At 40.2% G+C, this 27,370-nt stretch overlaps 3 protein-coding genes across 6 annotated transcripts; 1 reads left to right on the forward strand and 2 right to left on the reverse strand.

The window, feature by feature from the left end:
• Window positions 1-1,999: 1,999 nt before the first annotated feature.
• isg20l2 (interferon stimulated exonuclease gene 20-like 2) lies at window positions 2,000-5,749 on the reverse strand. Of its 3 annotated transcripts, none has more exons than XM_064351922.1 (4): window positions 5,600-5,749; window positions 3,640-4,532; window positions 3,135-3,335; window positions 2,000-3,024 (listed from the first exon to the last, which is right to left on the reverse strand). In XM_064351922.1, the coding sequence occupies exons 2-4, from the start codon at window positions 4,417-4,419 to the stop codon at window positions 2,911-2,913; spliced, it is 1,095 nt and encodes a 364-aa protein (XP_064207992.1). In that variant the 5' UTR covers window positions 4,420-4,532; window positions 5,600-5,749; the 3' UTR covers window positions 2,000-2,910. The 3 variants fall into 3 exon arrangements, with proteins under 3 accessions (XP_064207992.1, XP_064208009.1, XP_064208001.1); XM_064351939.1 differs by having other exon boundaries at window positions 3,640-4,432; window positions 5,600-5,748; XM_064351931.1 differs by having other exon boundaries at window positions 3,640-4,827; window positions 5,600-5,746.
• A 44-nt stretch (window positions 5,750-5,793) lies between these two features.
• mettl25b (methyltransferase like 25B) lies at window positions 5,794-11,473 on the forward strand. 2 transcript variants are annotated; one of them, XM_064351847.1, is made up of 9 exons: window positions 5,797-6,006; window positions 6,207-6,362; window positions 6,992-7,110; window positions 7,203-7,419; window positions 7,911-7,973; window positions 8,124-8,261; window positions 8,428-9,407; window positions 9,981-10,165; window positions 10,450-11,473. In XM_064351847.1, exons 2-9 carry the CDS (start codon window positions 6,216-6,218, stop codon window positions 10,563-10,565), a joined length of 1,965 nt encoding a protein of 654 aa, XP_064207917.1. In that variant the 5' UTR covers window positions 5,797-6,006; window positions 6,207-6,215; the 3' UTR covers window positions 10,566-11,473. The 2 variants fall into 2 exon arrangements, with proteins under 2 accessions (XP_064207926.1, XP_064207917.1); XM_064351856.1 differs by lacking the exon at window positions 10,450-11,473 and having other exon boundaries at window positions 5,794-6,362; window positions 8,428-9,411; window positions 9,981-10,159.
• Window positions 11,474-12,249: 776 nt separating this feature from the next.
• tlr18 (toll-like receptor 18) lies at window positions 12,250-26,954 on the reverse strand. The gene is made up of 6 exons (XM_064299156.1): window positions 26,859-26,954; window positions 22,575-23,559; window positions 20,658-21,831; window positions 19,746-20,159; window positions 12,669-12,830; window positions 12,250-12,459 (listed from the first exon to the last, which is right to left on the reverse strand). The coding sequence occupies exons 1-6, from the start codon at window positions 26,914-26,916 to the stop codon at window positions 12,310-12,312; spliced, it is 2,943 nt and encodes a 980-aa protein (XP_064155226.1). The 5' UTR covers window positions 26,917-26,954; the 3' UTR covers window positions 12,250-12,309.
• Window positions 26,955-27,370: the final 416 nt, after the last annotated feature.

The following is a 27,370-nucleotide window of genomic DNA, read 5'->3' on the forward strand; positions in this document are numbered from 1 at the left end:
CCGGATGACCTAACAGTAGATGGCACTGCAGCAGAATCATACAAAAACAGTGGCCCAGGTAGAACGCCAACTGAGTGGACCATTGAGGAGGCCATGCTGACTCAGATATCTCATTAGACACACAGGCTCCTGTTCTTTAACATATATTTTTGAATTTATTCATTTTATCTTTATTTAACCTTTATTTGGAAATTAAAGTGGATAATGAATGGAAGGGTGTGTGTACCCAAAGAGATGTAGGGGAATAAGTGGCCAGATGTATAAAGTCAGTTCTGTGGAAAGTACCTTCTTCAGCAGAGAGGCCCACTGCTGTGCTGAGACAGTGTACCTCAATTCGGTCCAGAGGAAAAGGTGCCCCTCCCTGGCTGACCAACATCTTTCCCACAACAACAACCTAGTAGTCCTAAGCCTCTTAACAAAGTATTAATCAAGTCTTCACCTTCTTAACCTCAGCTGTTTGACATGAGAAAGCCACAAAGTAGTTCAGCTGCTTATAAACTACATTTTCAAATGAATTATGACACAGCCATTTTCAACTTCTTCCCAGGAGAAATATACTACAGCAGATGTTCTTAATGAAATATTACTATATCTAATTTAAGCTAGTATTTGGCATCTGGTGACCTTCAAGAATTGGGGTTACAGACCAGAGTAACTGACAACACAATACTGAAAGTGTTGAGCATATAGTATAATATAGGTGGGAAATGCCCAGTTAATGAGGGACACTGGGTCATCTGTTTTAATTTCCAGTGGCTATCCTTGTAGCATCATTAAACTAATTTACAGAAAAGGGTAGACTTATTCCTGGGTTTGAATCCTGGCCTAGGCCTTTCTGTGAGGAGTCTGCATGTTCTCTCCATGTCCACGTGGGTTTCCTCCAGTTTCCCCCCCATCAAAGTGACATTTTTATTGTGTTTTTATTGTCTTTTACTATTTCCAGTATTACTGTAGCTCTTTCATGGATCTCCATCCATCTATCATCCATCCATCCATCCATCCATTACCCATTTCATATACCCACTTATTCCTGGTCAGTGTCGCAGGGTTTTAAGGATATTTTTGTCTTTGTTATGTAGTACTTTGTATTACAATCTTTCACGAATGGCACTATATAAATACATTGTGATTTTATTTATGAAATATCACCGACAGTAACAGTCACAGTATATTATTTGACACTTTTTGTGTCCATTTTAACCACTGTTTCTAATTTTGGTGTAAACATGAAATATAGCAAGATGTTGCATTTTTATTTGTATTCTTACTTGAACTTGATCATAGCCATTCTTTCTGTGGACGCACCGCAATTCAGCCTGAAGAAAATGGTGTTATGTTGATGTTTCCTCTCATTCCACACTTGCCCAAACCATTTCACATTACTGTTACATAGACATGGCCCCATTTTGTCAGCTTGAGTGCAAACAGGCACGGATTCATAGAAGACTCCTACTGACACGTTACTTTATCATTCCAGACAGGAAGGGCTCTGCGGCAGCCTCATTCAGCTCTGAAAGGGCTCTTTTCAGGAGTCCACTTGCACACCAAGTCAGGATCAAAGAGCGTTTCCCACAGTATTGACCACAATAAAAATCCCAACGCCCCAAAAATAAATCAGTAATAATAATAATAGTAATAATAATAATAATAACCTGAAGTTGTACCAAACAATTGAGTAATGCTACAATTGACTATTTTCTCAGATAATAATGCATTAAAAAAGAAAAACTTTCATAAAAATTTAAGGTGAAATAGATCACAGAATACACCTAGTTTCTCCAGAGGTCTACAGGGTTGCAGTGTGGAGGCGAAGATAGATCATTCATACTTTTGCAAAGAATTCTCAACCTAGGAATAATGCTGACCTGCTCTCGCTTTCTCTCATAGCAAGTACGGTGCTATAAGGGAAGAGTTTGTCCAAAGGAGGAGCAAAGTTCATCTTGGGCAAACTGACAAAGCCCAAGTTACCCTCGGTTGCAGTAGACAAAAGCTAATATAGTCAACTCTTAATATGCTGCTTTAATTGCATCCAATGGCCAAAACAACAGAGGATATCATATTGTGATTATCCCAGTCCAACGTCAGAGCAGAATCAAGACACTATCAGCATACTCCAGACCATGTCAGTACATTAGAGTTTGTTGTTATAAAAATCACTCAGAGACTGAGACTAAAAACACCTAGCAGATGTGTGTGTGAACAAGGAAGGTAGACCTGTAACAAGAACTGGGATTTAATGTCTGCGCATCAACTATTATGACTCTGAGGATCAGAAAATCATTCCAATGAAAATTACAATATATGTTTTCTAATTACAGTACTGACTTCATTCATTTTCTTTTTCATTACACTTCATCACAGAACATGTTGAAAATACACAGTGTGTTTCATTCATACATCATTTGAAAAAGAATTTGTAAGGAAAACTGCTATATCTTTTAGAGGAAAATAGCACATCATATAGCACCACTCTAGACAGTGGAAAAGTTTGACCACCCTCTTGTGGCCACATAAGATAGATTTTACAATCCTTGTGCAAACTTCCATTTGGAGTCTGATTTTTGATGCAGGTGGCTGAAGTTGGTGTTGTAAACAATGGTGTTGTAAAGATAAATAGAGCTATGTTAAATGAGCAGATGAGTGACATGTCTCAAACAACTCCCCACCCAGAATAAAGCAATGCCCCTGTAAATGACCTGCAATACTACTAGTAATAATAATAATAATTATCATTATTATTATTTTATTTGTATAGCACCTGTTGTATAGAGGCTGAATCACAAGGTGCATCACAGACCATAAGAGTAAAACAGAGGATCTAAAATCTAATCAACGCTGTAATAAAAGTTTATAAAATTTACTAAACCTTTCCCTCCTGAACACGACCCTCACTGCCCAGTGATCTCTGTTTTATCTGCCCTCAGATTTACATGCCAAGGTTCTCTCCCACTCCACCTCCACAGCCTTATACAGTTCCATCGCTGCTTTGGCATCTTCGACTGAGGAATGGCCTTTCTTCCCAACCTGTCAACAAAATGGTATAACGTTTACTTAAAACAAGGACTATTGTGACACACAGACAACATATTCCTAAAGATTTTTCCTTAAATATCCCTTCTCATCTCCCCTTTCACCTGGATATCCTGGTTTAGGAGGGCTTTGGCTAGCCTCTTAAGGGAAACAGCCTGGTTGTCTGGAAAACCAGCCTTCTTGTTGAGCAGGGGAATGCGAGAGGTGTCCCGTGTCAGCCCAGCTGGATGGCTGTAGCTCAGAGACTTGAAGTCATTGTGGACGGCGTGTCCCACCACCACTTTCCCAGCCAAGATCTTCACGATCTGAAGGGAAGGACCCACAAGGATGAATATCAGCTGAACTAGAAATCAACCACTTCTATCTCACCTTGCACTTGTTTAGTCAAGATACAATTTTTGAGCTAGTGTATTATTGTTTAACGGATGGTAATTAATAGATTGTAATGAGAGGTCCTTTGTTGTTTCATTTCTAAGAAATTATTAAGTGATGCATTGTCAAACTGGGTGAAAGTACAGTAAAGTTCCCAGCCCCAGACTACATAACAGCTGAAACAACTCAGCAAATGAATTACAGTTCCAAAGCTAGTTACCCATACCTTTGTCTCACCTCTTTCTTGGCCTGCATGAAGGGAGTGGCATTGTAGAGGTGCTGTCGGCAGATGCCGCTCCACTTGGTGCGGAAGTCAGTCACCGGGTGGGTTGGCATGATGTACTTATCATAGACCACATCCCCATGGTAGGAGACAATGCTGCAGCGGGCCAGCTCACTCACCTGGCCCTTGGGCCCCGTGCCCACCATCTCACAGTCAAGGGCCAAATACTTCAGAGGGTTTCCAAATGGGGGCGCTGCTCCAAAGCCCTTTGGGCGAGCTGAGCCAGAAGCACGGCTGTTCGTAGCGGCGACGCAGGTGCTGAAGCTCGGAGATGAGCCAGCAGCAGAGTCCTCGTACTTCTGGTGTGTGGAGGATCTGGAGCCGGTTTTGAAAAAGCCAGATGCTGTGGCTGTACTGTTCTTGGACAATGGTGGATTGGGCAGGCTACTGGAAGGAGTTGGTTTGGGGACAGGGCTTTTGGAAGGAGTTGGTTTGGGGATCGGGCTTTTGGAAGGAGTGGGTCTGGGGACAAGGCTTTCGGGATGAGAAAGACTGGGTGCAAAAGTGTGCTTCTTTTTATTTTGCCAGGGCTGGGGTCCATGATTTAGGTTTTTGGGTCCCTGCGTTTTACTGCACTGATTCTGCTTGTCACGAAGGAGGCCTTTGCGCTCAAGAAATCGGCGCTTCTTGATAAATCTCTGGTGCTTTGAATTACTGGCAGACTCCTTTTTCATCCCAACAAAGCTGGGTTCACCATTGTAGGACAAATCCAGGTTCAGCGTCAGTCCTGACATTATGGCCAATTATCTGAGCAAAGACCACCAAGTTTCACGTATATGAGTTAAAAAGAGAAAAAACGTCCTCTCTTCAGATGATTTTTTTTTTCCACCAAGGCTTATGTCTTCAGCTTGAGGGGGGGTTTGACAAATTGGGAGATGCATCAAAAAACATCAGAAATATTCAGTTGAATTACCTAGCAGTTAGACTTAAAAATATAAGATTTGTAGCAAAAGTTTGAACATTTATGCTCAGTTTTAGAAGGCAATGCTTCATATGGTAATATGTCCTGTACTCCTGTTAGAAGGAAAGGTACTGCCTTCCGATAAATCAATTCAAATTAGGGAATTAGGGAATATTGAAGCCTTGCAGACAGGATGTGATTATGAAGCTCATCTTCCATATCACCCAGTCATCTCCAGTTTCTATGGTAGAGCCACATGTTAAACAGTTTCCTAAATTAAAACCATCTGCACATCAGTTTAGCATGACTGGTGACTTCTGAGCCAATTTCCATTCCTACAAGACAAACCAGGAAGACTGGAAGGACAATATTTTCTAACTAACGCAATGCCACTAACAACTAAGATACAGAAAATGATATTGAAATCCTGAATGAGTAGTAAACCACTATAGTAAAATGCTCACTGGGTGTTTAAGTTACTTTTGAATTTTATTAACTAAAAAGTGGGCCAGTTTAGTCCCAAAGATGTCAACGTCAGAATAGCAGGCCTATACTTAAACTTCACCTGTGGCTTACAATATTCTTTCATTCATTAATTTCTAAGGGTGTGCATTATCCATTATGGTTTTAAACGTTTCATGCTATTATGCAATTAACAGACTCAGCGGGTGATAGACGAGTGTGTTTTTATTTTTTGATGCATGGTTGGTTTCATCTAAATTCAGTGACAGCATATACCATTCTAATATAAAATTGTGCCACCGTTTTAAAACATTTCTACGCTAGTGGACAGGCACTTGATTTGGGCATTGCTTGTGCGAAAGTGAAGCGACGGTAACAACGACAGATTCGCTTTGCAGTGATCGGGCCAGAATGCAGATAAGTAAAGGATTCTTCGAGTAAGAAGAAATTTTACGACACCGTTGAGTAGGTATTAGCCACCAACTGCAGTTACAGAAATACCAGCTGGTTTCCTAATTCAGTTAATGTGTTTTTCAAGTTAAAGGTCTTACCTTCTATCACGCGTATAAACAGCGGTTTCCATCTAGTGTGAAACAATTAAGTTAAAAATCAGTGATTTGATTGTCAGCTAGCTAGTAAGCTAACTAGCCAAGCCCGTTGGTAAAGCATGGTAAGGACGGTCTTTGCTAGCTGCTCGGCTTCAAGAGGACCTACGTGTTTCCATGTTGGAAAAGTAACTTCCGGGTTCAGAGGTCGCGTCTTCGGCGTGCTTCTCCGTTCGAATGTTGATGATGAAGCTAACTACATGAATTAGCAAAATAACTTTTTTGCATACATTGCATATCCCAAGTAACACCTATTTTAATATTTAGAGCGAATAGCATACGAAATAGAAGAATCACATAATTTTTAAATTGCCAAGACTTGATGAAACATGCTTAGCTAGTACAGCTAGGAGGTATGAAGAGGCAACGATAACGTTGCTGGCGTTTTATTGTGTAGTGCTTATTTTACTGCTTTTTCTGTAATTACCTGATTAATGGACGACAGTAATGCATAGTTGGTTTGCTAGCCGTTCGCGATTTATCAAAGTGGTCGTTCTGAATGTTAATGCACCTTGTAGTTGAAGTAAGCTGACTACTTTTCCACCTTGTGAAGAAGGTTAAAATGGGTGAAGAAATACCGATTGTTGGCACGGTCGTTGATGTGATGATGACCTTCCAGTCTCTAACAGCTGAAGAGAAGAAACAGCTGGCGAGGAGCCTAACTTCCTTTCTCTCCCAGTACAAACAAATCTCCGACTCGTACATAATTGTGCGTACTCCTCTTTCTTGTGTTTGATGCTGTGAATGACGCATTTTCGTGAACTTTCCATATAATTTTGTAACTATATTTAATGTTTTTATTATTTGTTAATGTTATTTGTTAATGAAAATAAGAATATACTGTAGTCTTAGTCTTGCAGGAATAGTGTTAAATTAGGTTGCGTGAGAAGACACAAGACATGGTATAAGATGATTGGGAAAAAAGGACTGCTTGATATAGCATAAGATACCCAAGGATAGACGTACACGTTAGATAAACGACAACCCTTTTTTTTTTGGGGGGGGGGGGGGTCACTGTTCTGCAAGAAAATAAACTGAATATAGAATGTAAATCACAAACGCATTGAAAGCTAAACAAATTGAAATCTTTACAGTAGGCTAAGTGATGCATCAGCTCAGATATATTTGCTCAAGATGTATATTTTCTTCCAATTGTGAACCTTTGATGGAGTTCAATGCGTAAATAGCTTACAACCTCACCATGTAAATACCTGACATAAAGAGGGTAACCATGCTGGAAATACTTTCAAACGAATGGTACTGTTGCTCAATTGTTTTGTGTTGTTTTTTCAAATTCTTTGTCTAATAATTCTCTTGTATTTTACATTACCTCTGAAGGAGTTTTTTAGTGAAGGTTTGTGGGACACATTGCCCTCTGCTTGGACGGAGGCACTCCGTGACCTGTCAGCCCCCCAGATAGCTGACCTATTGCTGGACAGCACGTGTAAAAATAGGAGGTAAGGGGGTTCTCTGTATGGATACGCAATATTTTGATAAAATTGTCAAAAAATCGATTCAGCTGAATGTCTTGCTGAACACTCTGTTTCAGATATCCTTCTGTCTGGCCTCTTTCCCTTCTGGCGTTCCGAGCCACAGCGCATGCCTTGGCTTTTCCCAGAAGGACCCACGGCAGTGCGGTACAGGAAGTAGGCACCCGGGGCCTAGAGGAATTCCAGGAGAACCAGAGCCAGAGCTCACTGCTGGGACACAACTTCCGGAAGCACGTCAAGCCGAAGAAGCAGCACGAGATCAACAAACTTGGCAAGGTACGTTCACCACACCATCCTGTCAGTGCTGACATTTATCAGCACTGATTGGAGCAAGGCTTGTAATGTTTGCTGTTCTTTCAAAAGGTCAGTAATGGATGCATTCAATTAATTAATTCTGTTGGTTACTAGGTTACTACTTGTATTCTTTTCTTTTTTTGGTAGCCTTGTTTTACTTTACATTTATTGCATTAAGGTGAGATTCTGAAGATAAAATACCACTAGAAATGCACCCATGGACATGAAGAACATTTGGTCATAGCAAGACAATTAACATATTACATTTTTAGCTAAAATGTATTTCTAAAATTAATTAGACATTGGTTAGATATGCCAAAAAAAGCAGCAGTGAATCTCCTGTTGATTTTAATTCACTTTAATTAAATTATAAGATGGATAAACCACTTTGACCACAGTAGGAGGAACTCATAAAGCATGCACAAAGTTATCTGAATGTGTTGGGTTGGAATTTGCCACTGTCTTTTCTACAGCTGGTGAAACAGCTCTGTGGTCTGACGGAGTGTGACAATGTTGTGGATGTGGGTTCAGGACAGGTAACCAAATCAAATTTGGACTTTGTGTATTAGATACTTGTGTCAGCAGTTTTGTATATGTTCCACAACCCTATAGTTTCGCAAGGCAGTTAACTATAACATGTTGGATCAGGAATTCTTAACATTTCCTTTGACTATGATTTCCATCAGGGCCATTTGACACGTTTCCTGTCATTTGGACTTGGCCTGTCAGTCACTGGTATTGAGGCTGATCCTGCCTTGGTTGCTATGGCTTCCAAGTTTGATGAACAACTACTGAGCACACTGCAAAAAAAGAGTTTGAAAAAGGTGAGAAGCAGAGGTCCCTTGGTTTGTTACCCTTTCCCCTAGTGATATTTTGCTTTCAAATTGGGCTGCAATTCATATTTCCCAATACTGTGAATATCGGCATGGGGTTGTATAATGTGATCTGCTCACATCTCTCTATTTTACTCTTCTGTTCATTCTCTTTCAGAATGTGACAACTCAGCAATTACCTGCCCCTGGGCGCTCACCCCGTCATGTGGTTGGCTGGGTCAACCCCAACGCATCATGGGAGGACTTTGTCAAGCAGCTGAAGAAGGGAGGATCTTTGTGCAATGGTCCTACGTGTACAGTTTTGCCTAGAAAAAAGAGACCCTGGGAATCGGCATCAAATCCAGATCAGCATCCTGACAGTGTGATCCTGCCTTTGACTCCAACACAGCCCTGCCTTAGCAATGCTGAAACTGACTGTTTGGTATCATCTCAGGCTAAGAGCGATGGCAGGTGGACTAGCCCTCGACCCAATGTCAGCCCACCACCCTTACAGGGCCCTCCTGAAATCACATGTGAGCCATCTTCCCACACAGCCTGCTACCCGAAACGCCAATGTAAGTTTGAGACGGGAGAGGGGGTGGGTCCTGTAGGCTGTAAATCACACACTTCTCCCTTCTCTTGCTGGACTTCAAGTCCACCACCACATCCAGACTGTGTGGACACGGCAGAGTGGGAGGAGCAATCTGGGGATCCAAGGTTCATCTTGACAGGCCTTCATGCGTGCGGAGACCTGAGTGCCACACTCCTCCGGCATTTTGCCAGCTGCCCCCGTATCCTGGGCATCACCTCTGTGGCCTGCTGCTACATGAAGATCACTACCTGTGAAAACCCCACTCCTCCTGGTGTCCTGATCCCCCCTTGTCCAGCCCACCCAGAAGAGCCCTCTCACTCAGTGTTTGGCTACCCAATGAGCTCATGGGTGCGGGGGTTGCCAGGACACCAGCTGTCCTATAAGGCGCGGGAGGGAGCATGTCATGCTATGGAGGACTATCTCCAGAGGCTGCGAGAGGAGAGTGAGCTGCTGAGGGTACACTGTTACCGAGCGACCCTGGAGACTGTGATTCGAGGGGCTCGGCCAGACCTGCGTAGGGCAGGCATCCAGACCATCAAGAAGGCTCATCTCCTGCCATTTCATGAGTTGGTATTACCAGTACTGATTAGATACCTTGTTTTAGGAAAAATGGAGTATTCTGTCTTTAATGTTGGCTATTTTATACCGCTCTTAGTCTGGGCTAGGTAGATGTAATAAACACATTTCTTATATTTTTGCATTGACAGAGTATAGCAAAGAGCAATGTCCCTGGCTCATTCTGTGACCATGCTGCACTTATGAAGGATTGGTCTTTCCTTTCACATTGAGTCCTTAGGTTTTTGGCTGTTGTCTTGAACACAAATCAGTTTCCAAGACAGGAGTTGTGGAACCTCAGTATATGAATGTTAAGATGCATATTTGGGTGACTATGTCCCTTTTTATTGGCATATTGTTAAAATATGATATTTTGATTGTCGTCCTTGAGTGGCTCGAGTGGCATACTGTGTGATGTAGGCATTGAAGTGTATTTCTACACAACTGTATTCAATTAAATTGCTGTGTAAGGATACTACACCATTTGCACTGCCAGGACCCAAACCCATAACTGAGGAATGTGCCTGTCTGAGCATTAACAGCAACTCTGTGTATCATTACTGTAATAGTGCTTTTGCCCACAGATATGCCCGACTGGGCCTACTGCGAGTGGGACTGCCGGCTGACCTCCCACTGGACCATGCTGGGCTAGATGCCATGTTGAAGCAGCAGTGGAGGGTGGTAGTATACTTCAGCCTGGCACTGCTGCTGGCACCAGCGATAGAGACCCTGGTGCTGCTGGATAGAATGCTTTTCCTGGAGGAGAAAGGTAAGAATGGAGGGGATTATCCATCACTTTCATACTTGCTTTGGGACACATGTGGGACATGCAACAAGCTTTATGTGGGGCACATGGATCTTACCCTGGTTTGATCATTATTCATTATCTATAAATGCTGGTTACTACATGTGAAATTATTTAGTACACTTTTATTGTGAAGTATCCTTTCTTTTTTTATTTTTATGCGGACATTGCACATACTAACAACAACAGCTATTTATGTGAATGATAATGTGTGAAATGGCTTTATTCACCTTCCTCCATCTGTACAGGCTTCCAGAGCCATCTGGTTCCTCTCTTCGATCCCACGTTTTCTCCTCGAAACCTGGTGCTGGTGGCAGTGAAGCCGCAAGAGGGTAGCTACCGCACGCAGTGTGGAGAAGCATGAACTGTACCACCAGGTCTGCCATCTACAAGTTCAACACCAAGGCATTTGCTAATTCAAGAAGAGAAGGTTCCAGAAGGGACCGCGATGTGAAAGTGGTAATAATCACAACCACGCAAGCCTTGTGACAGGGGTTAATCAATTAGATTGAGATGACTGCAATTTACAGGGTTGTGTGATTACACCGTGCCCTTCAAGTCCTCCTACACATGCTTGTTCTTTTATGGGTTTTTTAAAACTTTTTGAATGAAAGTAAATTGGTGCTAGATCCAGTTGGAGGACTTTGCTGGAATGTTTTGCACTACAGTGATTCACAGGTTTGCCAGTGTAGTGCTGAATATTAATATGGTCAATAATTTTGCTGAAATATCAGCTTTGCAGAGAGTGCAGATATTTATTCACTTCCCATTTGGCTTCTCTTCTCCCTCCCTCCCAGTCAGTTTTGAGTTGCAGTACTACCAATGACCACATGATGGTCCATGTTACCTCTGTTTTTGGTTTCAAGAACAAGCGTGGACATTTATTTGGGAATGTACAGTCCTTTCTCTAGTAGGTTTGGGTTCAAAGTCACATTTACAATCAGTCTTGACTGTTTTAGACTCAAATTGAAATTGACTTAATTGAACAGTTTACAATGTATCATTATTGTAATTATTATTATACATAGAGTGTATCATTATAACTGGCCAATGGATATGTCAGATACATTTTTTCATGAATTTGCTGTCCAGCCCAGGGCTGTATATATCAAATACCCACCCCAATCTCAGATTGTATGGTGGGATCATCATGGGTTGGTTGCACTCAAATGATTTTGTTGCATAATTAAAGTAACTGTCAAGACGGTCTCAGACCAGTGGTTGCACACAAATAAATGATTTTCTGCATAATTAAAGTAACTGTCAAGACTGTCTCAGACCAGTGACTTCTGTATTAAATTACACGCAGTTTGAACTTAGACCTTTTGTTCCTTTAACTTCTGAATTACCTGATTGTGCAACGTCTTTAGGCATGCACTTAAGATCAGTGCTGTAAACATCTAGGAGTCAAAAGTGAAACCAGTTCAATAAGGTATAATGTGGGGCAGTTTTATGTTACTGGGAATGAAAACTACTATGAATGCATAGAACAATGCACAATAATCATGCATCCGGTTTTCAAGAAGTAACACTTATTGCTGATATGTAACCCATCTTTTCAGACACTGCAATACATTTGAATTAAATAGATCTTGTTCCATTTGAAACAAAATATCTCAGGTACTTTCCTAGTACCGAGGTGTAATACTGCAGTCTATCAGCAGAGATCACTGTTGGTTTACTGAAGAGCTTTATTTCATGATGCTGTGCACCATGAAGTGTGTCAAATGTGCACAATGAGGAGGGACATGGAAGGGGGTTTTGAGAGCAAAAATTGGTGGCTTAGTTTATATAAATGTTCATTGAATGGTCTATGCAGGATAAAACTTTACTTATTGCTGGCTGACAAATGTATCTAGACACCAGATAAGGCTTTTGGCTGGTTAATTTAGGGAATTCTCATACGACAGGTCTGCAAGGATATGATCATTAGCGTACATTTGTCTTTAATATCACAAGCAGTCAGGAATAATTAAACTGTATTAGAGGAACTAGAAATTCATTACTAAACCTGGACATTCACCCCAACAGCAAGAAGCAGAAAAGGGTTGGGTTGAAAGAGTTATTTTTATTAAGGGGGAAAGGAAGGGGGAGTTCACACTGATGTTTCACTGTTTCATGCTTTCTACAAAGAATTCATTACAGGCCACAGTCAGTGCTGCCACCAAGACCACAAACTCCTGAAAGTCCACTTCACCATCCCGATTTTCATCCAGGTCTGTCATAATCTTTTCCACCACCATTGGATCTTTACTGGCCTGGGAGAAGACGCCCATAAAACTTCAGTTCAAAATCTTGTAATATTTAACACGCCAATATCATATACAGGTAGAATAAAATTGGTAAATTCAAAATAAATACACAAATGTAAAAGTCAATCAATGTTCAGTTAAATTTACCATGGAAATGTATTGCCGCATTAAGACACCTACATTCGCAAACTCTCACTTCACATTTTCCATCTTACCGCCAAGAAGTCACAGAGCTCTCCCTGCAAGAGGCTTTTCAGCTCCACTTTGCTCAGCTTGAACTTGTCACCCTCCTTTGATGAATAGTTGTGGAATACTCTTATGAGGCTCTCCATTGCATTCTCCAGTTTGGAAACCATTATATTTGTTTTGTGAATTACCTGGGCAGAATTAGAAAAAAAAGACAAAGTCAAACAGGGCAGCTTGATGGATATGTACAGCATACATAAATTGCTGCATGCAGCTGCAATGCAAACATTTACAAGGTAGCCTGTAAAATTTGCTGCCTTCAAACAAATGTATTATTTTTTTTAAGTATATGAACAGTGCGGCATAGGCAAGCTGCTGATTTCCAGCTATAGAGGGACAGTCCACATCAATAATGTACATCACTCTTTTGTGGGGTTGAAGGGTTCAGATAGGCCTATCCTGTATCTCTACAGCAAACATGAGACCATGCCAAAGGCAGTTTACAAGCAAAAGCATTTACACACAAACAAATGTATATTCAGTCAAACCAAAAACTGTACAATTTCGAAATTTGAGATTGAAACCAATCTTAGCATAAGCACTTCAGCATAGAAAAGTGCTTTCTAAGCAATTTGAATTATAAGCAGTTTTACTGACATGATTCAACATGAGCAGCAATGCATGCTGCACCATTCAAGTTATTGTGTAGGTGTAACGTATAGCTACACGAAAAGGTGACTGGATTGTTGATTAATCTCACTAGTCGACAATTTAAAACAAACGGCTAATCATTGATATACATAAAATGTGCATGCATTTAAATGAACTTATACGGGGACGTCTTTGGTAACCAAACAAATGTCATTAAAAAGATTTGAAAACAAATTAGTACTAGCAGACCAGAGGTGTTAGATATTAAAAACACCTTTGAAAAATAATCTCAATAGGTTTCCCTTTGATTGCTCATGTGAAACTGATAAACCAATTACATACAAAATAAACTTATCTTTGTGGAGGACGTCTGTATTGAACATGATCATGACAGAACATTCAAGTAGGCTGAATTACCATCAATTGACATTAATCACTCAGTCTTCTAAAACACTTGTACTTGTAAATAAATAATGGCTGGTATTTATTTCATGAAAGAATATTCCCTGGTAAAACTTACAGAAACCAACTATATATACATACAGCACTTTCAAATAAATCAATTGCTTTCTAATTATACAAAATTAGCTAGGCCGACCCTGATAGTAAGACTGATGACTCACTGATAGTATATTTTGCACGTTAGAAACATGTAGGCAACCTAGCAAACGTAATACGAGAAAACAGGATTTCGTTTTAAGCATTTTGCCATACCTGTTGCGCTTTGTCATAGTGTGATTTTACCTTTCCATAAGACACACAACCAAAACAACATCCATATTACAATTTATATGAGGCAATATAAGATAAAACGGGTGACCGCTGTAAGTAACTTACGTCACAGTTCCAGGCGCTGATTACTCCAACGGAAAGTGGTACAGTGCTTTCTAACCTCCCTCACCCATTATATGGGAGCTGCACACCTGCGCTCGAACATCAGAACGAGGCGCCTCCCTCTGGTTCCACCTACGTTTCAGTGTCGTGCAATGCACAATTTATGGCGCAGGATGATATCGGGGTAGACTGACAAGTGGTGAAAAAGATTGGTCTTCATATTGTTCGACGTACCCGCTTTTACTGAAGGAAAAACTAGTTGCTGTATGTTGTTAGCGCTGTCCGTGTTGTGTACCACAATGTAATGTATGAGTGATTTGACCTTGTCATCGAGCAGGTGCGTTCATTTACTGCGTCACTCACGACTTGAATGGTGGTTCCTTCCAGTTTTAGTTTCGACGTTTACATACGTTTCTGACGATCTGTCCCCTTTACTGTGGCTAGTGTAGGGGTATTTTTGGGTTCGTGGTAAAGCAAGAAAATACACTTAATGCACATCCAATGCCGTGTATACAGCGGCGTTGTTTCCAAAGGCTGCGCATGCACATTCATTTTATGCGTGTGACTTATTAGCTTTTATATCACGCCTGCAGGGCACTTCTTTCGTCTTGCGCAGTGGTCTCAATGGCATGTGCCATAGGAAATAGGCTAGCTCCAACTGAAAATAAGATTAAACGTAATTTAAAAAATATTGATAGACCACACAACATCTGGATGCATAACTTCAATGCACAACCTGCTTTGGACTTAAAGTGTGCTTATCTTTCATAGCACAGAGAAACTATCTGAGCCAAAAGAAAATATGCACCGCAACTGAAAAAAAATACATGAAAATGAACTATCCATGGTCTCTTCCTCACTCCAAGCATGTCACATTCACAGGCTTGTTTCTGCCTTTGTGAAATGTGCTTTCTAATTAATATGTCTCCTGAGGCAATTGCCTTTCGAGCATAAGACGGGGATATAGCTGAGGCGTAAACAAAATAAAAATAGCTCATGGAGGGTGCTTCTGATGCTCCATGGGGTTTCTGTGTCCCATTGCCTTTTGGGTAGGGTCATGACCTGACGAGAATGCCACAATGGTTATCACAAGGGGTGCACTGAACAATGAAAATACAGCCAATGAAAGCTCATTTCTTCATACTCCCATGTAAAAACATGCAGTTACTATTTCAGTTATCCCCCATCAAAAAGGCGGAAAACATTTCATCATAAGTAGCTCATCTACTCTCAGGGGCCCTGGTGCATGGAAGAAATTGTAACTACCTATTGTCACACCTGCAGATGTTTTTTTTCCACCTCTCGTGAGAATTAGCAAAATTCCATTTCACTTCTCTATTTTTTTGTAACCGCATTGTGTTGTGAAGTCTGAATTTTGTAAGTCATTTTAACAACTGTAGGTAATGTACATTCTCCTTAAATGTGAGGAGGACGCAGTTTAATGCATAGTTGGTGTGGTCGATTTATGATCGCTCAAGCAACATATACTTCATCCTTTGTACAGACATACCTATTTGCATAGGCTACCTTTGCAAAATCACTTCAGCTACTGTGAAAACTGTAGGTGGGGTCAGATGTTAGGAATAAGGGGGGGCTGGAACATCAGAGAGGCGGTGATGAGTCGGACTTAATAGCTAGTATGTGGGGATACTTGTGCTTGTCCATAAAGTTATTTAAAAGGGTATTGGGCCTACCACGTGTGGCCAGCATGCGCTGTGGCATGGTCTACATTGAAAATTCTATGTGATACATAAAATGTTATAGTTCCAAAGGACCTGGGTTTTCTGATAACATAACCCCCCACTTCAGAAATTATTCCACCACATGTAATTCTGACAAGTCACGGAGCCCACCAGCATAAATTGTACCTGGATGTAGCTGCTTATGTCATGGTACTGCCTTATCTTTGCCGCAATGGGTATAGGGGTTTGTGTCTGTTGCATACCAGCTGTGCTAGCTGCAGTGTAATATCATCCTAGCAAGAAAACTGCTGATGGGAGGACTAGTCAGGGCTCCACAACTGTTGCTACAGTGTTTCAGGCCTTGTTTATCTGTTACTGGGGAAGTAATGAATCCTCTTTTCTTCCCTGTGGAGGTAAGTCGTAATCACAATATACTAACAGGGAGCAAAGAGCTCACATAAATTGAAAATTATTGCACATTGATTGAACAAGAACGGACATATTCACATATCACTGATGTCTCAAATAGTCAGTGGCAATGAAGTTACAACCCATAATAAAATTCAAACCATGGAAAACCAGTATTTGGTCATCCTGATTTTTTTGCCAACATTAGTCATTAGTCAACATTTCCCATTGTTTTTCAAATTATATGAATATTCTTTTATTTATTGAGTTTATGACATAATGCATATGCATAGTGCATAATCAATGGTAAACCTTTGCTCATACCAAGACATTGGTAATCTCTAGCCAGTGAATTGTTTCATATTTCTAAACAGAATTTTCAACTTGTTCTCTCATTACCCTAGTATGGTCATAAACAGTCCAGCTCACTATGCCTGTTGCCTAGCAACTCCCTGGCAGTGCCTGTGAGAGGGTCCTTTGCTGACACCCACAGACAACACCCACACTGACACACAAGAATAGTACTCAACATACAACAGTTAAATTGACCACTAGAACATGAAATGAACTGTACTCACCTACCGCATAACAAAAATTCATTATGTAACATAACTTTGAAACATTAAAGTGGACTGACAAACATAAACCTCAGCAGACATGTTTCCCATGCTGAAAATTGTTTGAGGTTTGTTGATATAGTTGACGATATGTTTCCTGACATGGTTATATTGCATATGGCCAATAGGCTCATAAATTTCTGCATGCAGAAAAGCCATTACTCTTTATTACTCCTTTATAATCCCCAAAAGATGCTGGTAGGTTCACTATGAGATAAGCTTTATGTGTGAATTACAATTATGTCGGTCAAGCTGTTTTGCATGACCTCCCTAACAAATGCATTCTACAGGCATCTTCTTGCAATCAGTTTTCTGTGTAGAATATAACAAAATAACTACAGTCCTATAACCAATTTCAGGAACTGTTTTCTATTTATTTACTTAATCGTTTGACTTAAAGGATACAAATCTACAGCCCAGACTATTGAGGTAGTGTATAAAAAGAGTACTTAGTTGATGAATGCTTGACATTCACTCTATTTGAAATTACATAGTAATAGTACATAGTAGGCACGTTTGCACTGCAAAAAAGGAAATTACTTGGAATGTTACAGTAAAATATCTCCAAAATAGTGATAGTGTACTGCATCTTTAATATTTACACTACATTATTTTTCTGTATTAGTGAACGTCTTGCTTCCTCAATCCTGCCGGTTGCCAGACGTGGTGAGGACAAACGTGGCCTGGTGGAAATCATTCATCTCGGCCCTGTTACGGGCGAGCAGAGCTGCATCTGCACGCGTTGCCTGGGTGATCCCAGCCCCATGGAGGTCAGTCTGGTTGACCTAGAAAAAGAGCGCCAAGCTTTCTCTTTTGTTTCGGAAACTAAACCTCCCATCTCTAATTACTGTGTAGTGTGGCATTTAAAACAACCTGGTCAACTGTTGCATCTTCATCATAATCATATTGTTTGTCATTGTTTAATTACTGCAGAAGGACATTATGTAGGCTATAGCCTTACATCATATTAAGATATGGTCAGCATAAAGGATGATTAAACAAAACTGTTTTAAAACAGTAATACAATTATTAGTTTTTGGCAACAACAAAAAAAAAAAGCTGAAAAATGTTTCTGTAGACCAGGGCTATTCAACTGCAGGCCTTGTGGGCTGCAGTGTCTGCAGGTATTTGCTCCAACCATGCTCTGCACCACCTGATTTCTCTAATGAGCTTACTTCCTGGACCAGGGTGGGTAAAATAATTAGTGAAATCAGGTGGTGCAGTCTACTAATATTGTCTACATTAAAGACCTCTAGCTTAACTACACTTAGGGCTGGCTTATATTCATGTATGAAGTGTCATTATGTCCTGTTTGCTTTCTTGGGTTGAGGGACTGGAGGACGGCAGGTACCGTCATAGCCTTTCCCTCCTCCGATACCCCCTAGAAACACCGATCATATACATTCACAACATCTGACAACAGGTGACCTCTATGCACAAATAATGCTGTTAACTTGTTAGGCAAAACCACATGCAATGCTACAATGTATCTGCTTCAGTTGCTTTGTGGTCTCTTTTCTCCATATCATTTATGTCCCCCCTCCTATAAAACCTTTTCTGAGCATTTGTTTGCCTCCCCATATGGTGATTAGGGAATATCTGGGTCAGGTACAAGAGCTGGAACTTTGCATGAATGACGTGCATTAACACTTTAAGGCAAATCAGCAAAAATAATGCATTTGAACACAATAACAAGTGAAACAAACCAGCACTGTAAAAAGTCAGTTTATTTTACTTCATAACAATTGTATAAACTGTGTATAAACAAGTAGTAAAGTAATTTGTGCAGTCAACAATGAGGTAATGCAAGAAGTTAAAACATCAGATTCACAGCTTTATATATTGCAGACAAAACTACAAGACACTGTAAAATGGCTCCATCTTTTTTACATGTCTGAATTCAGTGCTTTGTACAGTGCGCCATCTAGTGAATGGCTAGTGAATGTTACCAGCAGTAACAGTAGCAGTGGGGTATGCACATTAAAATAATGTACCTATTGTGTTTCAATAGCTCATGTCCTACTGTGTAGCTAATTGGAGTTTCCACCCTAAATGCTATAAAAAGAAATTCAATTTGTGCATTAATATGCACTAGCTGAATTATTGATTTTCTTAAAAGGCTAGCATCCATCAAGTTTACTTAGCAAGAACGGACTCTCATGCACAAGCATGAAAATGATTAAAAATGATTAAAATGCCTGAAGGCATTGCATTCATACAGGACAATATACCTGTACAAAAAATGAATATAAAAAGATGAAAAGATGCATAATGAAGCAATATCACTAACACATCAATTGCATACAGATACATTATACATATATATCAAACTAAATCAACCTTCAATTACACATCTGGACAATTAGGCATTTTTGAAAGAGACATTATTCCAACAGTCTGCACCATGATGTTATTAAGCTACAGATATTGCTAGCCAGAGCTATATCTAGTTGTTTTGCTGGTGTGTGAGCTTCATCATTTTGGGGATGCAGGAAGGATTGAGAACAGAGGAGGAGACTTTTTGATTGTAAACACAAGAACAAAGCAAGAAAAGAAATCCTGCTTTGTATATCTGTAAGATTTTCAACACATAGTATTCCTTTACAGGAAGTACATGGCATCTTGGGTGTTTCCTCTTTAAGGCAGTACTAAGGATGGTGTCAAAAATGTAGTGACACAGTCATACATCGAGTTGAGACATACAGTTTCCATAAATATAATACTGAAGCTCCTTTGTCCAACTGAAAACAAGTTGTATACCTTGGCACTTTATTTCACCATTTCAAGGTTTCAGGATGAGATGACCACAGAAAAAACTTCCTGATGCTGGAACACAATCATGTTTCCTCATACCATTTCTACAGGGCTGTGTCTGGCTTTTTTACTTCCATCTTTCCTAAATGGGAAAAAATCATCTTTCTAAAACTTCTGGAAGGGCCTCCCCTCCTCTATCTGCAACTGGAATTATCTCTGCAGGTATCCCTTCCTCCAAGGGGAGTTCCACCACAGACACATTGACCTCTGAGTGTGGACTCCGGGTGCTGGAGGCTCGATCTCTGGGGATGCTGGGTTTTCCCAGCACACTTTTCAGCTGAGCCCAGAAGAAGACCTGGTGCTTGGCTTCCTGAGGCCATTCCAGGTATGTCTTGGTACTCAGCATCTTCTTTAGCTTGCAGTATTTGTTGGGCAAAGAATTTGGCTCGATAGGCTCCTTGACCACAAGTATGACATCATTGAATGTCTTTCCAATGGCTCGCTGATTGGCAAAATAGAGCTCGTAGTTGCACCATTCACTGTTGACAAAATTCCGTGACAATACAAAGATTACCTATGTGAGGAAACAGACACAAATATGTCAAAATGTAAAACATTTACACTGGACACTACTGATCTAGGGATACATTTTTTATTTTATGGTAAATGAATTCTCATATCCAACATGCAATATGGATGTCTATTTGTGCTATAGTACTCCCTGCAGGATACAATAATGGCTGACAACAGCATTATGAATCAAACAGATGTATTAACTGAAAATGATTTTCTGAAATGTATGCGAAGAAAAATATGATAATATCAAGACTGTCTACAAGTCAGTCTTGAGTACACCAGTTCATCTTTCTCTCTATGATAGATCTGAAAAGAATTAACCTTAAAATAACTGTAAGCCTAATTTGTTTGTACACAGTATAGTTCTCATCCTTATGGTCTCATAACAGCAGTGTAAACATTTCAGAATCCCTTAACACGACATAACAGCAAGTGAAATCAAATGTCCTATTTTTAGAATCGTTCAACTTCCCTCTTCAATTCTTGAAACCCTTACCTTCCGGCTGTTCTCCATGTTTTCAATAATGTTGTCAATGATCCACTTGCCTGGGAGAAAGTCCCTCTCATGGATACAGAGATTGTAGGGGGGCTCACTGTTCTCCAAGCAGGGCAATAACTTATCCCTCACCCAATCAGCATCTGAGTGGCTGTACGAAATGAAGGCATGGTAGGCATAGGTTTGCAGCACTCCTTCCCCTTCCTTGTGGGCCCTGTATTTGGCTCTGAGGATCTGATAGGTGGCTTTAGCATACCATGGTACATTAAAAACATAGCACAGCACCATTACAGCCAGAACCACAACAGTGGTTGTCACCACAGAAATGACAATAACAAGCCTGATGTCACAGGCTATGCGTCCAGGGAAGAAATTAGCCACTACTGTGTTGAGCCATGCCTCAGGGTGGTAACACCTGTAGTTGTCTGGCCAGTCTGTGATGTTGACCTTCCCCTTGGCAGTAGTCTCCTGGATGAAGGCGTGGAGGTCACATGTGCAGTGGTAAGGGTTGTTTCCTGCTTTCAACCTGGATAAACTTGGCATGTTCTTGAAGGAGCTCATGCTAATAAGTCCAAATGAGTTCCCGTCTAGGGCCAGGGATAGCAAGGCTGGATTACTCCATCCAGAAGGGATGAATTTAATCTTGTTACCACTAAGGAGGAGCTCTTTAAGATTTGTAGCTTGTTTGAAGTAGTCCATGTCTACCAGGTCCAGGTTGCAGAAGGAGAGGTCTAGGTACTGCACTGTGGTAGGCAGACAACTGAGAGTGCTGCTGACAAAGTTGTTGTGGTGAAGGATCATCCTGGTTATATTTGACTTCCAAGTGCAGGCACCCTCCTTGGAACCTAGTTGGTTATAGCTGAGGTCCAACACTTTCAGCTTCCAAAACTCTGTTGTTAAAGATGCTATGTCACTCAGGCTGCTCAGTTCGTTGGTGCTGCAGTTGAAGGAGTGGAGAGATGTCATAGCCCCACTGTACTGGCACCTCTTGTTGTAAAGGTAGTGGTCTTGCAGTCGATTGTTAGAGACATCCAACACCTCAATCATGCCCATCTCATCCCAGGCATCACACGGTACAAAGTTGAAGTTGACGTTCTTAATGGACAGTCGACGGACCTTACTGAACCAAGTGAAGCGCCAGTCAAACCGCAAGATGTCTGGATTACTGATGTCCCTGAGGAATTACAGAAATAAACCAACAGATTAAAACAAGAATACACCATTAAAAGAGCTCATGTACTGTATACTCCCCATCAGGCAAGAGCAGGCCTGTAATATTGATAATTCAAGGCTCAGTTAACTTCATAGGAATAAATAATATAAATTGTCCATGTTTAACTTTAAGATTTTTACAATGACATCATGTTGGTTAGTTGTAGTTGACTAGGAATCGTGTTGGATATATTTGGGGTGAAGAGCATGCATGCTTGTATGAACTGTATGTATGTACATTTGCCACATAACATTAGGTACAATATCTATGCTTGACAGTAAATTATATTTCCTTTTATATAGACCAAAATGAAAGCAGTTGAGAGGCCATAATACAAAGTAATGTGCAGTGAATACTGAATTGGTTGCTAGGTTGTGCTTTCCTCCAGTGCTCAGATCAGAAAAATATGCCTAAATATAGGGCTGACAGCTTCCTGGTTACTCAGTCTGATCATCCACTCCAATCTCTCAGTGCTCAGAGAAGCTCGGTGTCAACGCAAATGTTTAGTGTACAGCTTACTCTAATTTGAACATTACATTAAATAAAATTCAACTATACTCAGCTACTTAAAATACAAGTAATAACTGATTTTGGTTCCTCTGCCCTCAAAATATTTTGAATGTCCTTGAAACAACTGTAGATTTGCAAAAAAATGCATTTGTGCCTCTGAAAACACAGAACATTGAATGCATAAAGAGACTAACCACAAGACCAGATCATCCAAAGCCAGGGCCGTCACACTGGAACCCACGCCACTGTCCACGAAGGTGGGTGACCGGGCAAAATCAATGAACAGAAGTCCTAAACCTCTGATGGGAGAGACCTGAATGTTTATTAGTGCCATCCTCAGAAGATGTTCATTGAATTTGCCACGGTAGAAAATCAGCTGATGGGTTTTAATATCTGCTAAGCCTTGGAAAATGTTCATCTCACCAGAGTAGTACTTGAATTCAAAAAGGTTACGAAAGCGAAGTACAGCAAATGTCTTGTTAGCCAGATCTCCTAGCATCACAGGTAGAATGTCTGGCTTTTGGTCCAAGGCCACGTCAAACCACATGTTTTTGGTCTGGATTACTTTTAAACACCCTGGCTCATAATTCTGTAGACTGGATGCAGTTTTAATAGCAAAAGTATCCAAAGGGATCTTCTGCAAGGCCTGAAAATCCCCTTTCTTCAGACTTTGGATAAAAGGACCTCCAAATGACAATTCCTTGAGATGAGTGAAACTAGCAAAAATGTTATCCAGAGTGGCCTCAGTGTAGAAATTGTTGGACATCCTCAGGATTCGCAGCCTAGAAGCGGGCTTGAGGGCTTCAGTGGGGATAGCTCTTAGGGAGTTGTTGAAGACATCAAGATATTCCAAGAGGGGATTGAAGCGAAAAGCGTCATCCTCAATCAGGGAGATGTTGTTGTACTGTAGTTGGAGGACACGCAAGCAGTAAAGATGGGAAAAAGCATCATGGCGAATAACCTGCAATGCATTATGGGACAGGTCAACCTCCTCCAAAGATGGAGGAAGATCCTTAACAGGGACCTCAGCTAGAAGACGTCCCCTACAGTCTGCCAAGCGCTGGTCACTGCTAATTTTACAAATGCTTTTGTCAGAAATGATTGTCAGAGTGGCTTGATCACTGAGAAGACTGAGCAGCAGAAGTCCTATCATCATCCACTTGTGCACCCGCATTTCATCTGTGAAGAGAAGCAGAAGCCAAAACTTCATTTTAACACGCATGTCAATATGCCATACAGAAAGTCCGATCTAGACATACTGAAGAAAGAGCAGGTAGTATCCTTCACACACATTTCACTTTCTCAAAAAATTTGAAACAAAAAAATGATAAGGGCTTTATGGTTTTTGTCAGTTCTCACCGTTTTATCATTGCAAAGCTTTTTGTTACATAAACAGGGGCTAATATGTACTGTATGCCTTTACAGAATTTCAGGTGCATACATAATTACAACATCTACTTTTATTGTAATTAAAAATGTATTTTGTGAGATATATTTTATACTTATTCATTTTTTTCTGCTATATAGATTCAAACCTACTTGTGTTGTTAGAGCATGTGATTCATCACAGCATCCTTCCCTGGCCATATTCCCAAGTTACCAGTTCACTGACCTGATTCCACAGTAGGTAAGTTTAGTTATTCACATACTGTCTGAACATACCCCAGGGTGGACTACATATCTTATTTTACTGCCACTCATAGCAAACTGAAATATATTAAAAATCAACATTTGGCAGAAGTATAAGTGAGGTGAATCTTTACAACATGCTTGTTTGTCTTAAGCTTGCGTGGAGAGAACTTCCCTTGGAAGCTGATCAGCCCTCATTAATTCCCATCTGTTACCTTGTATGCATGTGTTTTTATGACCTATAGCATGTAGCCTATAAATAATGCAAAGTTAATTTCCGCAGTTCTTTTCGGTATCATTTTTGTGGTTTTAGCATACTGTGATGGATCATTTTCATAGTTTCTTTGAATGTTTCTCACTCATCTGAAATATCACAGCTATTCACATGACAAACAGGCCTAAATAGCTTTTAGTGTTGCACTGCTGGTCTGATAAATACTGGGGTGTCACATGTTTGAGCCCCAGCCCCATTTCAGAAATCCTGTACAACTGTACAAAACTATAAGAAAAAATATTTCATGAAATTTCAATCAAAGTGCTGCATTCTTTCATTCTCTCTGGTATACAATTTTGAGTTTAAACTAAGAATGAACCTTACCTGTTACAAACATTGTAAAATGCATAAATTACTAGTAAATTAGGGAGATGTGTCTATGGGCCTCTCCCTAATTTGTAGTAACAATTTGTGCTTCTCAAGTCAATTCAAGGACACTCAAATCTATGCTAGGAGCACAATGCACTCTTTCACCTGCGAGCCAAGAACAATAGACTAAATGCCACATAGTACAACAGATGTGCACTGAACAGGAGAGAGGTGCAGCTTTCACAAGTGAATCAATGGGGTAAAAATGGCCCAGAAACAAATGGGTTAATCATTAGTTAATCATTTAAGCTAAATGTCAATAATCAACAGCATACTACACAATGACAATCTATTAAACACCAACATAAAGTACTCTTTTTAACTTCCATGAGCATAAAACACAAATACAGAATAACATGGAACAAGGATGTATAGACACATGCTAAAATACATTCTAACATGGTTTAACGTGGTTTGTCGACAATTATGAGGAATCTCCAAGAGAGTTTTCATAGTTGACCAGCTTATAAATAGTTAACATTTCTCAAATATTTGACTCAGGTCCGACACAGCACTGTGGAAGAAATTGAACTTGAACACTTCCACACTTCCCGACTAAATGCATCATATGTCGGGAAAAGCACATTGTGTTCCACTCAAATGTTCTCTTTGGCTAACACGGGAAATAATTATGCACAACGGTGTAGCGACATTGTAGGCTACATACGTAGGCTACCTGTGATTGCATATGTGATTGTATGAGGCTGTCATGTTGTTTTTAATACTGTTCCCTAGACCGTGACATTTTTTTTAGGTCAGACAGGACTGTTGACACAAGAGTTTTTTAATGTTTTTATTCCGTGCGATAACAGCCCCTAGTTACCAGAGACTCAGATATCGCAGTGTGTTACTGAAACAAATATCTGAGTAACGTGGTGGGCTCTGCTTGTAAAGAATATTAGTAGGCTACAGTTACTGTTTAATTAATTATAATAGGCCTAATAAATGTTGTTGAACTAATACAATACAATCTAATGCAACATTTTATACAAAATCCGTTCAAATCCTGCACATACACAGTAGCCTACCTTCACACAAAACAAGTAGGCTATGTCCAGAGCAATAACTGCCTAATTTACCAGAAGGAAACAATGCTTTGCCAGTACTGACGCCTAGCCTACACTTTAATTGGGATCTAGCCTAAAGCCTAAGAAATCCAACAGTTATATCTGAAGACAAACCACGGACTGGTGTGTGGATAAACCGTCATTTGTTTTTATCTTCTCGTTGTTTTCAGTAAGCATATAAAGCATTAAGAAAATCATAACACGAATAGACGTTTCCAAACATAGGATAGCCTACAGCGACAGCCCAAACGCAGCAACTGTACAGTCAAATGGCTACAATACAGCCGTGATATAATAGATCTGAAAACGTTTTCTTGCCAAAATTCCCACCTGTTTTTTAAAAATCGAAGGAAAATACTTTCCATTTTTCCATGCCAATATATGAAAAGGTGAGTAAAAAGCAACAAACAACAAAACTTTTTTCGCTAACTTGTCTCAAGGCAAAGTCAATCCGAAGTAATAGTCCTACACCACATAGGCTACTTTAGCTAGTGAATGATCTAGTAAAATCTTCAGATTCAGTTGTTTCCGTCATTGAGTAGCCTACGTTTCTGTTATTTTCCCTTCCACGCTTCTTTCTTATCTCAAGAGCAAAATAGTTATCTATTCGAGCAAAGTAATAAGACTTTAGAGTTAATTATAGTTCGTTTAAATTTTGATACGAGACTATTTAGACATCTTAAGAACAAACGTAACAAGGGTTCCCATATTGTTCGATAGCTACTACACGGGCCAATACAATTTTGTTTTGGATTAAAGTTTTCCACACAACCACATCGTATTAACTGGATAGGCTAACCCTACTACTTGGTGTCACTGGAAAAACAATTACGAAACTCGCATTTTTACATACCTCATTTACCTCCGTTTGGATTTAAAAGTTGGAAGTTTCTTTAAAATTGTAGAACCAGATAGGCTACCAGCTTTAAAAAATCTGCCCTTGGAAAATACCAGATTTGAAAAGTCAATGTTTGACCATCGCATCAGTGCAACGAAATTCTCAGACAGCTACACATCCCGAAACGAGAGTAGCCTACGCTACTACTTCAGGAATGCCTACCTTGCTTGCTCCAATCTATGCCCGAAGGGAAAGGGTGTGGTGCAATCATAGATTGTGTAAAAAAATACTCGTAACTCACGTGTTTTGGAGCGACAGTAAAGAAACAAGGCAGCAGACGATCGGCAAGAAATAGGCATGGCGGGGGGCGTGCTCCCCCAGATGAGCAGCCGTGCGGAGCCCACTAAGTAGGATTTAGACACTAAATTAAGCATAATTCATAAAAAAAACATTGTTTATTGAATGTTGACAAGTGACGCTGTGTGTTGTTTGCGTTTAAAACACACACACACACACACACACATAATCACAGTTGACCTTGCAATGTGTCGAATCTTTATCATTCCTGCCTTCCACCCATATGTATGACAGACTACGTCCGTCCCAGAAAGATTGACATATAAGCTTACAAACAGTCAACTATGTTGTTTGCATGTTCTTCCAGTATCTAGCTACACAGTTAGGGTGGCATTACACGACAACCAAGTTGTGCTATTTAAGTAGTTCAGTATTTGAATCAATAAAAAAAGTATTTTTGCTGACTCTGGTTTGAGCCTTTCCACAACAATCTCAATAATGATTCACAAATGTCAA

This window comes from Anguilla rostrata, chromosome 1 (assembly GCF_018555375.3).
Source record: "Anguilla rostrata isolate EN2019 chromosome 1, ASM1855537v3, whole genome shotgun sequence".
NCBI classification, from domain to species: domain Eukaryota; kingdom Metazoa; phylum Chordata; class Actinopteri; order Anguilliformes; family Anguillidae; genus Anguilla; species Anguilla rostrata.